The sequence below is a fragment of the Tursiops truncatus genome, chromosome 1 (assembly GCF_011762595.2).
Source record: "Tursiops truncatus isolate mTurTru1 chromosome 1, mTurTru1.mat.Y, whole genome shotgun sequence".
NCBI lineage: Eukaryota > Metazoa > Chordata > Mammalia > Artiodactyla > Delphinidae > Tursiops > Tursiops truncatus.
In genome coordinates, this window is record NC_047034.1 from 142,048,661 (window position 1) to 142,063,590 (window position 14,930).

At 36.7% G+C, this 14,930-nt stretch overlaps 1 protein-coding gene across 8 annotated transcripts in view; it reads left to right on the forward strand.

Moving 5' to 3' along the window:
- The window catches only part of FAF1 (Fas associated factor 1), a 494,094-nt gene that overhangs the window by 227,315 nt on the left and 251,849 nt on the right, over nt 1–14,930 (forward strand). For all 8 annotated transcript variants that reach the window (XM_073789929.1, XM_019937835.3, XM_073789930.1 and 5 more), the window contains one exon: nt 8,658–8,749. In XM_073789929.1, coding sequence (XP_073646030.1) covers nt 8,658–8,749 — 92 coding nt within the window. The remainder of the gene's footprint in view (nt 1–8,657; nt 8,750–14,930) is intronic.

The following is a 14,930-nucleotide window of genomic DNA, read 5'->3' on the forward strand; positions in this document are numbered from 1 at the left end:
AAGTTCCTTTAGCATTTGTTGTAAAGCTGGTTTGGTGGTGTAGAATTCTCTTAGCTTTTGCTTGTCTGTAAATGTTTTAATTTCTCCATCAAATCTGAATGAGATCCTTGCTGGGTGGAGCAATCTTGGTTGCAGGTTTTTCCCTTTCATCACTTTAAATATGTCCTGCCACTCCTTTCTGGCTTGCAGAGTTTTTGCTGAAAGATCAGCTGTTGACCTTATGGGGATTCCCTTGTATGTTATTTGTTGCTTTTCCCCTGCTGCTTTTAATAGTTTTTCTTTGTATTTAATTTTTGATAGTTTTATTAATATATGTCTTGGAGTATTTCTCCTTGGATTTATCCTGTGTGGGAGTCTCTGTGCTTCCTGCAGTTGATTGACTATTTCCTTTCCCATATTAGCGAAGTTTTCAACTATAATCTCTTCAGATATTTTCTCAGCTCCTTTCTTTTTGTCTTCTTTTTATGGGACCCCTATAATTTGAATGTTGGTGCATTTAATGTTTTCCCAGACGTCTCTGAGATCGTCTTCAATTCTTTTCATTCTTTTTTCTTTATTCTGCTCTGTTGTAGTTATTTTCACTATTTTATCTTCCAGGTCACTTATCTGTTCTTCTGCCTCAGTTATTCTGCTATTGATTCCTTCTAGAGAATTTTTAATTTCATTTATTTTGTTATTCATCATTGTTTGTTTGCTCTTTAGTTCTTCTAGGTCCATGTTAAACGTTTCTTGTGTTTTCTCTATTCTATTTCCAAGATTTAGGATCATCTTTACTATCATTACTCTGACTTCTATTACAGGTAGACTGCCTATTTCCTCTTCATTTGTTTGGACTGGTGGGTTTTTACCTTGCTCCTTCATCTACTGCGTATTTCTCTGTCTTCTCATTTTGCTTAACTGACTGTGTTTGGGGTCTCCTTTTCGCAGGCTGCAGTTCGTAGTTCCCATTGTTTTTGGTGCCTGTCGCCAGTGGGTAAGTTTGTTCAGTGACTTGTGTAGGCTTCCTGGGTGAGGGGACTGGTGCCTGTGTTTGATGGATGAGGTGGGTCTTGTCTTTATGGTGGGCAGGACCACGTCCAGCGGTATGTTTTTGGGTGTCTGTGAACTTATTACTATTTTTAGGCAGGCTCTCTGCTAATGGGTGGGGTTATGTTTCTGTCTTGCTACTTGTATGGCATGGGGTGTCCAGTGCTGGAGCTTTCTGGCCATTGAATGGAGCCAGGTCTTATCGTTGAGAATGGGATCTCTGGGAGAGCTCTCACTGGTTTATATTACGTGGGTCAAGGAGGTCTCTGGTGATACAGTGTCCTGAACCCGGCTCTCCCACCTCAGAGGCTCAGGCCTGACACCTGGCCGGAGCACCAAGACCTTGTCAGCCACACGGCTCAGGAAAGTTTCTAGAGGTCCCGTGGTGTGGGCATGTCAAGCTCTCCCTTTTATAGCCATGAAAAAGTTGCTGTATTTGGCCCTTCCTTTCCTTGCAGATTGGCTCTACTAGGTCACTCTTCTGACGGTCAGCAAGGCTGCTCACCACTCCAGTCAGCAGCTCATTTCCCGCCTTAAGCGGGAGAGCCTAGAATAATAATTTATTGAACAATTACTTATTGGCCTGAAAGAAGTCATACACAGTATATACATTTATGTCCAGTAGTGTTTATGGAACAAGGAAGATAATAGGAAATCTTTTTAACTCGGAAAATTTAAATGGTAAGAATATTTCTTTGTTTACTTGGATAGGGTCAGGTGCATAGAATGAGTTATATTTTAAGAATTTGTACAAAGTGTTGCAATTTTAAGGTAGTAGTTGCTATTCTCAAGGACCCAGTAGCAGCCTTTGGCATAAAATATTTCACACACTTACTCTTTTTCTGACAGAGAGTAGGGAGTGATGGAAGGAAATGAGTTAACTCCAGAGTTTTAGGTGTTTGAGGTAGAAATAATTATCAAATCTTTTCACAGTAGTTACTGAGTTGGTACTTCAGTACCAGGCAGAAACTTAGAATCTTCATCTTTTGGTTCAATTCTTTGTCAATTGCTTCTGGTAGACATAATGCTTATAAATAATTATATGTGAGTTCATTTGATATGTAGAGATGTTCTGAGTACTTCAGTAAGTTATTTATAGAAATTACAGGTTGGCAAGATATTTATAAATTAGGTACAAATTAGTGATGTGCTATATTAGGGATCAGCAAACTTTTTCTGTACAGAGCCAGGTAGTTAATGTTTTAAGCTTTTTGGGCCATATAGTCTCTGTTGCAACTACTCAATTCTGCTGTTATAGCTTGAAAATAATTAGACCATTTGTGTAAGAGTGAGCATGACTGTTCCAATAAATCAATATTTGTGGACACAGAAATTTGCATTTTATATAATTTCACATATCATGAAATACTCTTCTTTTGATTTGTTTTCAAACATTTAAAATGTAGGGCTTCCCTGGTGGCGCAGTGGTTGAGAGTCCGCCTGCCGATGCAGGGGACACGGGTTCGTGCCCCGGTCTGGGAAGATCCCACATGCCGCGGAGCGGCTGGGCCCGTGAGCCATGGCCGCTGAGCCTGCGCGTCCAGAGCCTGTGCTCCGCAACGCAGTGAGAGGCCTGCGTACCGCAAAAAAAAAAAAAAAAAAAATGTAAAAACCATGCTCAACTCACAGGCCATCCAAAAGCAGGCACTGGGCTGAATTTGTCACACAGGCTATAGCTGACTGATCCCTGCTGCTTTATGGTTGCTCTAATTGAAATGTGGATTAAAAAATAAAAATAAGTCTTGACTGAGTAAATCAGCAACTTTGGCAGAAGTAAAACACCAAAATGTAGTAGTTTACATAGCTATATCATTTATTCCTTCATTTACTGAGAGACCTGTGAATGTGAATCAGCCTTACATGGCATTTTCGTTAGTTTGTGAAGAGAAAGGCAATCATGTTGAAAATGTTCTTAAAGCTATGTGTTCTAATACAGCTGTCTCTCAGTAACCATAGGAGATTGGTTCCAGGACCGCACCCCATACCAAAATCCGTGGATGCTCAAGTCTCTTATATAAAATGGCATTTTATTTGCATATAACCTACACATCCTCTGTATACTTTAAGTCATCTCTAAATTACTTATAATACCTAATACAATGTAAGTGCTATGTAAATAGTTGCTGATGTGCATCAAATTCAAGTTTTGCTTTTTGGAACTTTTGGAATTTTTCTGAGTATTTTCCATCCTTGTGTGTGGAACCCATGGATATGGAGGGCTGACTGTATTTGAACTTAGTCTTTGTTATCAATAATATTTTCAGTTACTTATTTCTATGTACTCTTTTCCGTAGGTGATTTCTGCTATTTCCATGCCATTAATTTTCTGATTGCTTCCAAATTTATATTTCCAGGTTATACTTCTGTGAATTCACATATCCAAATTGGTAGTTCACTTTTATGCTTGCATACCTTATTGGCATCTTTAACTTAACATGTTTAAAATGGAACCCTTGATTTTCCTTCCCATGCCATTTCTCCACCAGTCTTCCCCTATAAATGGCAGAACTATATCACCAGTGCTAAATCCAAAAATGTGGACATTAATCTTTTCCCATTTGAAAAACACCTAATCCTCAGAAACTAACACAACATTGTAAATCAATTATAATTCAATAAAAATAAATATTAATTAATTTATTAATTTATTGGCCATGCTGTGCAGCTTGCGGGATCTTAGTTCCCTGACCAGGGATTGAACCCGGGCCATGGCAGTGAAAGAGCTGAGTCCTAACCACTGGACTGCCAGGGAATTCCCCAATAAAATAAATTTTTTAAAAATTTCAGAAGCACCTAATCCTTTGGTAAGTCCTATAGCATCTATCTCCAAAATATATCTCAACCATGGCCACTTTTCAGTATTTTTATTGCACTGCCTAATCCAGGCTGTTAGCATATCTTGCCTGGAACAGTGTAATAGCTTCATTATTGTTTTTCCAGCTTTTTTTCTTGGGTTCTCCCAATGCATTCCCAACACAGGAGCCAGAATGAGCTTTTAAAAATATAAATCAAATTATATCACTCTCCTGGTAAAGCATAAATTTTTATTGCACTTTGAATAAAATTCAAGCTACTCACCATGGTTTAAAAGGTATTGTATTATTTACCCTCTATTCACATCTACAGCCTCATCTTTAGCCTTTCATACCCTCTCTTTCCAAGCTGCAGCCATAGAAACCTCTTTTTAATTCTTCTAATAGGCTCAAGCTCTCTATAACTTTACCTGACAGGTGCTATTTAACTGCCTGGAATGCTTTACACCCAATTCTTCACATGGGTGGCTCTTTTTCATCTTTCAAGTCTCAGCTTAAAATGTTACTTTTCTGTAACAGACCTCTGTATAAAAGGCTCCCATCCCAGCGTTTCCCATCACAACACCATAAGTAGAGGGACCACGTCTGTTTCTTTCACCATTAGATATCCAATGCCTGGTATAACAGGCATCAAATAAATGTTTGTGGAATGACTGAATGACTTAAAGAAAGCATCCATTTATTTCATCATATCATATGTGGTTTGAGAAGGAAGGTTTAGTGGAAAATCTTTGGATGATGGCATGGCAAACTGACAATAATGATCAAGTGGTAAGACCAAGCAGTTATCAATAATCCTCAAAGTAAAATAATGGAAGATGAAAAATAACTTTCCTGTGTGTATATGCATGTGGTTTTTTTTTTTGTTTGCACATGAACTCTTGAAAGGTAACATAAATCAGTTTCAAAAGGACTTTCATATATTTGACAAAAAGATTCAGAACTTCAGGGCTTCCTGGATGATTGTGAAGTTATGATTAATTACCTACTACAGTGTCTTATTTTCAAACCATGGGTCGCAAGCCATTAGTGAGTTTTGAAGTTAACTGAGTGGGTTATAGCCAGTATTAAAAGAAATAGGATAAAAGATGTCAGAGTGTATTGCAAATAATGAGTAAGTATTTCTTTTTATTTAAGAAATAACTAATGAGTCAAGAGTAAGTCCCAAAGCCTGTGAAGGAAGACTGTGCCCTTAGTAAGATGGGCCCTCTCATGGAGGGGTCAAGAATAAGTTCATTATGTTCTATGCTTGGGTAAGATCAGCCCTTCTCAGGTGTCCCTACTTCTATCTGCAGGGTTAAAAGGGGATCCTAGATATCTACTCCACCTTTCTTTCCAACACTTTCAGCCCTGACATTATTATTTGCTTTGATTCAACCAGAACCAATTTCATTAAGCCTTTTCCTCCTGTTTATGCAAGTCACTGCAAGGAGTCTCAGATTCCCACTTCACCCCTCACTCAAACCTCCATAGCCTCTGCACAGCCCATATCTGTCTCTATTCTTTTTCCTTTACAGTGCTTGAAACCTTTTTGCTATGTCCTGTGGAACTATTCATCATTAACCAAATTCCTCTTATTGTCAGCCTCTTCCCTGCACATTCTCTTCACCATCTACCCTCTGACTGAAATCTGCCTTTCTGATCACACTGTTTTTCTGTAGGCTTCTCAGTGTTAATTTCTTTGCTCCAGTAGCCGTCATACCACTGGACTAACTGGTAAAATGTGTGTTCTCATTGTTCCTCATTTCCATTTCCAGTCCTTCCTCTCTAAAAAACCTTCAGCTTTGACTTTCATGTAAAAAAAAATTGTATCACCTACTTACTGAGGTCATCTTTCCTCATTTTCTGATGATTTTTAGTTCCTGGTTTATAATTGCTCTCTGTGTTAATTCTTAGTAATATAGCCTTGTAAATGATTCTTCTAACATCTTGGCCTCTTAGTTTCTTGAACTTATTTTCTACAGTGATCTTTTTTTCCCGTCCTATGTCAGCCATACCTTCCTGTGGTCTTGTCATTTAATTAAAACAATTCTTAAATACTAATTTCAAGCTTCCATTTTCTGCTAATCGTCTCTCGTCTTTCTAGCCCACTTCTTTAGTATCCTAACCCTAACAATCCTTCAGCCTTATTCAGGCCTCCAATCCATTGTTTCTACCATCTTTTCATGATCATTACCTCTTTCATGTCCTCTCTTTCTTCCTTAGAGTGGGCAATATCCCATGGTCATTCATTGTAATCACTTTCTTGCATGTAGCCTCAACTCTTGCTTCATGGATCTTGCTTGACAAAAATCCGTACCTTGGATAAATACAACTCTGTCTATTCTGTGCCTCAGAGCTAAATGTGACTAGAGACAAACAAAATCATGCTGATTGGTGTATCTTTAAATTCACGACCATAATCTTTAGAGCGCCCCCTAATGTTGCTAGGCAGTGATAGCATATTTACCTGGTTTATCCACACTCTCCTAAATGGCCATTTTACGCTTATCTTTTCCTCAGACCTTTAAAACACCTCTCCCGTATTCTCACCCTCAGCTGATGACTTCATTTCCTATTTTGTTTCACTGATTAAATGAAGGCAATCACAAGAGAATTTCCACAAGCTTCCAACTTGGTCTCTGTTTACTTACCTGCATCTTATACACATACTCTTCTTTTTCTCCTGTTACTCTAGATGGCATGCCCAATCTCCTATCTAACACCAAACCTCCATGTTTGCTTCAGATTACATTCTATATTCCCTCTGGCCTAAATCAAGGACTTCCTTCACTTTAATTCTTCCCTGCATCATCAGTTTTTCCCTCTAGTAGAGTGTTACCATTAACATTCAAACGTGATGTTATTTCTTCCATTTTTCTCTTGATCCCACCTCCCCTTCCAGCAATCACTCCATTTCTCTAGTCCCTTTGATAACAAAACTTCCCCCAAAGAGTTGTCTACATTTGTTGTCTCTAATTCCTTTCCTCCCGTTTCTCTTGAGCCCAGTCTAAGTAGGGATCTGCTAGTGGACTTGCTAATGTCACTCATGACCACATTACTAAATTCAGTGTCATGGCTTTTAAGTGTCGTCTGTGTGCACTGTCAATTTTATATCTCTAATTTATATTTCTACCCTAGACCTGTTCCCTGAATTCCAGATGGATATATCTGACTGCTTTCTTGTCTTCTCCACTTGAATGTTTAATACACATTTCAAACTTACATGCCTAGAGGTCTTCATTTGCAGTCTTTCCATTTCAGTTGACGGCAACTTTATCCTTCCATTTGTTGTCTAAAAGCTTTAGGATCATTATTGACTCATATCCAGTCTGTCATGAAATCCTTTTGGTGTGATCTTCAGAATATATCCAGAATTCACCTATTTTGCATCACTTCTATTACCATCACACTGACATAAGCCATTATCATCCTTGTCTTAGTATATTTTATTACTCTCCTCTGTGCTTCTGCCCTCCTTTGTCAACCTTTTCCCATCCATTTTCAACACAGCTGAGAAAGAGATCCTTTATAATATGAATCCGATAATGTCACTCCAATAGCTTCTGATCTCATTCAGAGAAAAAGTCAAAGCCCTTACATTAGCTTAAATGTCTCAACACGTTTCCTCTCACCTATCTCCTGGCATCACTGTTAACCTCTCTGACCTGTTTCCTATCAGAACTCGTTTGGCTTCAGCTGCATTGGACTCCTTGTTGTTCAGTAAGCATTTTGCACTGGCTATTGCCTTTGCCAGCCATATTCTTTTTCTATATATGTTCATGGTTTCTTTCCTCACCACTTTCAAGTTTTTGCTCAAATGTCACATTGGCCAAGTGAGAACCACCCTGATAACCAAGTTTAAATTATGTAATTCCCCAGCCTCATATTCTTCACCCTCCCTTTTCTGCTTTATGTTTAGTCACGAAAACTATCACTTCTAGTAGTCAACTATATAGGTTACTTTGTTTATTCCTACTAAAATGTAAGCTCCTGAAGATCAGGGGTTTTAGACTATCATGTTCACTGCTATATCTTCAGTGTTTAGAATACTCCTGGCACAGAATTGGTGGCTCAATAAATATCTGTTGAGTAAGTATTTTTGTCCTGGGTTATGATGTAAAGATGTAAAATGTGTTTCTTAATGTTTCTTGCTGTCCAAAAAATTTTGAATTAGCGGGTATTTACCATCAAGTTGGGAGTTTGAAAGGTATGTAGGAGTTCTCTGGCAAATAAATTTGGTGAAATTTTGTGTGGTTATCAAGATAGTAGGTCAGAGGTAGCCCAAGAGTAGTTTATTCACCCCAGACAAAGTGCTTTAACAAAAAAAATTATCTGGCCTAACAGTTAAGTGACCTAGGTAACACTTACAAGAGACCTCATCCAAGTCATTTCACCTATTAGGCTGCAGCTCCTCATCTATAAAGTCTTTAGGTTGAGGTACTCTCTATAATCTTTTCTAGGTCTAATGATCTCTGAACACCTACATCGCTAATTTTTGCTATAATGATCCTGAATGAAGTGGATATTAGTTGCAAGGATATGCTTCTTCAATGAAGAAATTAATGATTCTCAACTGTGTTCTTATATATTTGTATCGTTTCATGAGCTAAAGAATTTGTATTTTATTTTAATATTCATATTTATGCTAACTTACGATATTTATGAGAGAGAGATTTTTTGCGATTCAGTAGTTCTTCTGTATTATCCTATTTAGGAAATTGTCAAAAGATGCAAAGTCAAACTACAATAGTGATAATTTTCTAAGAATTATAGGAAAAGATTAAAAATGCACAATCAATAGTTATTTTATATTTGTTTTTATTTTTTGTTTTTCAGACGGTCTTAAAATCACTACACTTGCCAAAAAACAACAGTCTTTATGTTCTTACACCAGATTTGCCACCACCTTCATCATCTAGTCATGCTGGGTAAGGTGTTTACTTTTCCTGGGAATCTGAAACAAAAAGTTTGATTGTTAAGTTGTTTTACTGTATATAACTATCAAATCAAATCAAAATCTTGTTGAAGCTTTAACTTAACAACAGCTATTAACTATATAAAGTTTCAAACTATTTGGTTTGGGTAGTTTATTTGTTTGATTTTAGTGATGGAATCTTTTTACAAAGAAAAGCTTTAGCAAAACTCTATTATGTAAAAAAGAGTCAAAAATGGCACTTCTCTGAATGGGAAGAACTGGAGTTGGAGGGAAGAGATTGAGTAACTGGAACTCCAGTGTCTCCCATGGCTAAAGAAGCAAAGCTTTGAGGAAGGTTCTTGGGCTTTGCAGAATACAGCTTGAGAAACACTGATATAAAATTTTTATTAAGATTTTCTCTCTATTTGGAATAGAGGGTCTCATTCTTTTTTCAGTATTCACAGTGAAACTCAGTACATTTATAGAATGATCAGATGATTTTGATGTTTAATTGTATGTTACATTATTGCCTGATGAAGCAACCTGATCTAAAGTGAATGATTAAGGTAGTGATAGAGTAATAATTTTTATGAGTACAGTATCCTTCTAGAACTATGTTTAAGTTGTTCTTAGATTTTCACCATTTTTTGCACATTTTCTCTTTTTATTTAATGCAACTTGGTGTTCCTAAACTTTGAATATTGTCCAGTTTTTCCCCACCGCCTACCAAATGCCTTTATTATTAATGTAGTAGAAGGAAAAAAGTCCTGTTTTTCTTTGGTACCCTACCCATAGAACACCTCTGGCCACCAGATGTGTGGGTCCCCCCCACCACCACCACCATGAGGCAGTTCTTCATTTCCAGCTGGATGTTCTACAATTAACTAAATTCTGATACCATCTACCTGGAGATAGCATTAGATCTCACAGGTTCAGGGCTCAGTCCCACAAGACTGCCCCTATATCAGACCCAGTTGCAAGTCTGTGTTGTCACCTGTGCTTCTGACCAAGTGGCTATAGATTGGAGGTTCCCACCACTCCCTTCTGAGTTCGGTAATTTGTGAGAGAATGGCTCACAGAACTCAGAAAAATGCTCTACTTGCTATTACCAATTTATTATAAAGCATATTTTAAAGGATATAAATGAACAGCCAGCTGAAGAGATACATAGGATAAGATCTGGAAGAGTCTTGAGCACAGGAGTGCCTGTAATGTTTGGGGTGTGCCACCCTCCCAGGACACGAATGCATTCTTGTTTACCAACTTGGAAGCTCTCCAAAGCTCTTCAGCTAGGATTTTTTATGGAGGCTCACCACAGAGGTATGATTAATTGAGTCATTGGCTATTAGTAATTAACCCAACCTCCAGCTCCTCTCTCCTTCCTGGAGGCGGAGGTGCAGGCTAAAAGTCCAGTCCTCTAATCATGAGCTTGGCTCCCCTGGTAACCAGCTTCTCTCTAGAGGGGTTTTCCAAACATCATCTGTTTAGCAAACCCAGGTGTGGTTGAAAGTGGCTCATTATGAATAACAAAAGAGACCTCTCTTTTTTCACCTTTATCACTCTTATCACTTAAAAAATTCCAAAGATTTTAGGAGCTCTAAGTGGGGAAGAAAACCAAATGTATATTTCTTATATATCATACCATCACAGGTGGATAGTAGCAAAAAGAAAATTAAATTTCACTTTACCAAAGTAGAAATCACTGAATTGAAAAAAGTTGAATCTAATATAATTGTATCTGATAGTCTGTTAAAGGTTTGTTTTAGGCTAAGAATTTAAAGATTTCTTGGGTTGCTCTTTATCTTCTGTGTTCATATCATATATTAATGGGAAGTTGTATTTGCATGCTACTCCAAACAGCCAACAGTACTTGTAGTCCTCGTGTTTATAGTAATGTTGATATAAATACCAGATGAGATTATAGGTATGGGTTCTGTATCTAGTCATGGAGGATATTATTTTTTAAGTTAGTTAACAGAGTGTAATCACTGTCATCCAATATATAATCCACATAATTACAAGTAGGTAAGAGACATCATTTGTTATAATCTATTGCTTTCCAGTAACATGATTAAATGGATTTATCAAAATGTCTTCCTGGGCTAATGGAAATGTTCTTCATTGCCCTGTGGCTGACCTTAGTTTGATTGCCACTTCCTCAGTCCCTAGGCAGGCAGGGGCCTACAGTGCTTCTGAAATACAGTGTTTATTGGAGAATGAGTACTTTATATAGCACTAAAGTAATCTTCCCTAGTTGGCTTTATGGATTTTTAGCAAGTTACAGTAATGCTTTTTCCTGTGTTGGAACAACAAGAAAGACATAAAAATTCAAAGCCAAATAAAAGACACAAAGCACAGTCTATCTGGCTAGTGAGAGGAGGGGTATTAGAGCTTTCCTGCTTGAAAGCTGGAAAAAGTTATAAAGGGCACATTTGATGAAAAAGTTATATTAGGGCACATTTTATTAAAATCTAACTAAAACGTCAAGGTGTGTTTCTTTTAGGTACCTGTTAATATATCTTTCTATAAAACTAGAGATTATTTTTCTTTTTTTGTGTGTGATGTATATCTTAAATTCTGATTTCATGAGAGACAATTTAAAAAAACAAAATCCATACAGAATTTTATAAGCTAATGGTAATAATTATTTTTAATTTCTGATTTTCATTTTGTATTTATCAAATAAAAATAATTTTTGACAACTATGTAATAGAGTCCAAAAGTAATTTAGTATTAAGTTATAAAGTACATCATATTATCAAATATGGGAGACATAAAATTTCTCTGCACTAAACTCCATAATGAATCAAATTGATTTGTTTTTGCAAAATTTTGTTATAATTGGTGGATTCATACAAATCTTATTGTAATTTGCAACCTAATTTATAATCTAAAAAAGAGAAAATAAAAGGTAATTCTGATTATTCGTGTTATATTTGAGAATTGGCAAATGAATAGAAGAGATCTGAAATTGGTAGAGAAAAATAGGAAAGATTCTTCTAACACCTTGGCCTCTTAGTTTCTTGAACTTATTTTCTACAGTGATCTTTTTTCCCGTCCTACGTCAGCCATACCTTCCTGTGGTCTTGTCATTTAATTAAAACAATTCTTAAATACTAATTTCAAGCTTCCATTTTCTGCTAATCGTCTCTCGTCTTTCTAGCCCACTTCTTTAGTATCCTAACCCTAACAATCCTTCAGCCTTATTCAGGCCTCCAATCCATTGTTTCTACCATCTTTTCATGATCATTACCTCTTTCATGTCCTCTCTTTCTTCCTTAGAGTGGGCAATATCCCATGGTCATTCATTGTAATCACTTTCTTGCATGTAGCCTCAACTCTTGCTTCATGGATCTTGCTTGACAAAAATCCGTACCTTGGATAAATACAACTCTGTCTATTCTGTGCCTCAGAGCTAAATGTGACTAGAGACAAACAAAATCATGCTGATTGGTGTATCTTTAAATTCACGACCATAATCTTTAGAGAGCCCCCTAATGTTGCTAGGCAGTGATAGCATATTTACCTGGTTTATCCACACTCTCCTAAATGGCCATTTTACGCTTATCTTTTCCTCAGACCTTTAAAACACCTCTCCCGTATTCTCACCCTCAGCTGATGACTTCATTTCCTATTTTGTTTCACTGATTAAATGAAGGCAATCACAAGAGAATTTCCACAAGCTTCCAACTTGGTCTCTGTTTACTTACCTGCATCTTATACACATACTCTTCTTTTTCTCCTGTTACTCTAGATGGCATGCCCAATCTCCTATCTAACACCAAACCTCCATGTTTGCTTCAGATTACATTCTATATTCCCTCTGGCCTAAATCAAGGACTTCCTTCACTTTAATTCTTCCCTGCATCATCAGTTTTTCCCTCTAGTAGAGTGTTACCATTAACATTCAAACGTGATGTTATTTCTTCCATTTTTCTCTTGATCCCACCTCCCCTTCTAGCAATCACTCCATTTCTCTAGTCCCTTTGATAACAAAACTTCCCCCAAAGAGTTGTCTACATTTGTTGTCTCTAATTCCTTTCCTCCCGTTTCTCTTGAGCCCAGTCTAAGTAGGGATCCGCTAGTGGACTTGCTAATGTCACTCATGACCACATTACTAAATTCAGTGTCATGGCTTTTAAGTGTCGTCTGTGTGCACTGTCAATTTTATATCTCTAATTTATATTTCTACCCTAGACCTGTTCCCTGAATTGTCTTCTCTTCACCTGAGATTTGGGATTTTTTTTAAAGGTGTATTTTATTTAGGTGGTTGGTTTGATATTTAATTGGTTTTATTCTTTTATTTCTCTGACACAAGTCAGTGGATGTTGGAAGACTGAGGGGAACTGCATAATAAACTGCCTGTTAATTGCAGCGCAGAACTATGGCGAGGTCCTGTTGCTGGATTCCATCATCCCAATTCCAATGCAATGGCAAATAATAGGTTCTTTCTTTATAGAGTATCAGTCTTCTCTCAATGGACTAGACAACACTGGTATTATAGTATCACTCCTAAACAAAATTTATTATGACCAAATCAGAAAAGTAATATGATTATAATCTATCTCGTCATATAAAATTACAGATAACAAGACCTGGAGAGAAAAATCCTGGATTACACTCCCAGCTTGGTTAGGGTCTTAGAGTTTTCATGTATAAAATAGGAAGCATTGATTTTAGTTGCCAGGGTGGTTGTAAAAATTCATTAAGCAGGAGAGGTACATTATATGTGAAATCACAAATTACAAAGCATGATTATTACAATTATTTATGCTAGTAAATACCAATAGTAATCTATTTCATTCAACTCTCACTTGATTTTTATAACAACTCTACAAGATTACAGGCTGATTTTGATATCTCTAATTTATAAATTAGGAAATTGAGGTGTTTAGAAGTGTTTTGTGGATTGTTCAAGGTCATCAGTGAATACTTCTGATACTGAAATCTCCATCTGACCCTCCAGCTACTATAGCTTCCAGTTTCTTGACACAAATATATAAAGTTTTATTCCAAAGATGCCTTCTTTTTTGGAAGCTGTTCTCTATAATGAGATTTTTTAAAAAATATCTTGTATTTGTCATTATATACTTGTTGAAGGGTATTTATATACATTATTTCACTTACTGTAGTTCTCAAGAATATTAATGAAATTTTGGTGTGTGAATGAACTTTTAGTTACCGTACACTATTAATCATTTAGTAAAATGTAGATATAATATAACATGCTTTTAAATTGTTTACTGACAATATTATTCTCAAGGTTTGGTGAGAGCTATATCTTAAACCACGTCTTATAAAATTTTTTTTTCTTAACTTGATTTTACTGCCACTAGGGGGTGCCTGTTAATTGAGTCTTATTTTGTATTTACATTTTTTTTTTTAAAGCTAAGAGCAGTAAAATTACCATATAAGTGTCTGTAACTGAATTATATTTAGAATTATTTTAAAGTAAGTAATGTTTTTCAGAAAACAGAATTTCAGGCTTTTTGAGAATTTAAGAGCAAACTCTTTAATTGTAATCTTTATAACAGTTGAAATGCATTTAAAAACTTTTTAAATCAGATTTCACTAATTAATTCAAAGGTGATGCAGTACCCCTATGGCACAACTTCAGGTTATACTGTAAATCATGGTAAAATCAGAAGGGATGGGGACTGTTAATTATACCTGTTTCATATTAGTATAGGAAAAATTCAGTCTGTCAAAGATTTATTGATTACCTACTAGATGAAAACAAGCTCTGTCCTGTGGGAGCTTATAACCTATTCATTAAGGTATATATAAGCTTATATATATATTTATTTATTTATTTAATTAATTAATTTATTTATTTTTGGCTGTGTTGGGTCTTCGTTCCTTTCTCTAGTTGCAGTGAGCAGGGGCTACTCTTCGTTGCGGTGTGCAGGCTTCTCATTGCGGTGGCTTCTCTTGTTGTGGAGCACAGGCTCTAAGCACGCAGGCTCAGTAGTTGTGGCTCATGGGCTTAGTTGCTCCATGGCATGTGGGATCTTCCTGGGCCAGGGTTTGAACCCATGTCCCCTGCATTGGCAGGCGGATTCTTAACCACTGTGCCACCAGGGAAGTCCCCTTAATTCATCTCTTTAAAGAAAATTTCCAACACTGTTTTGGTGTCCTGTGTGCCACTCAGGTTGATTCATCCAGTAATCACCTCTTTTCTTCATCTGCTCTAA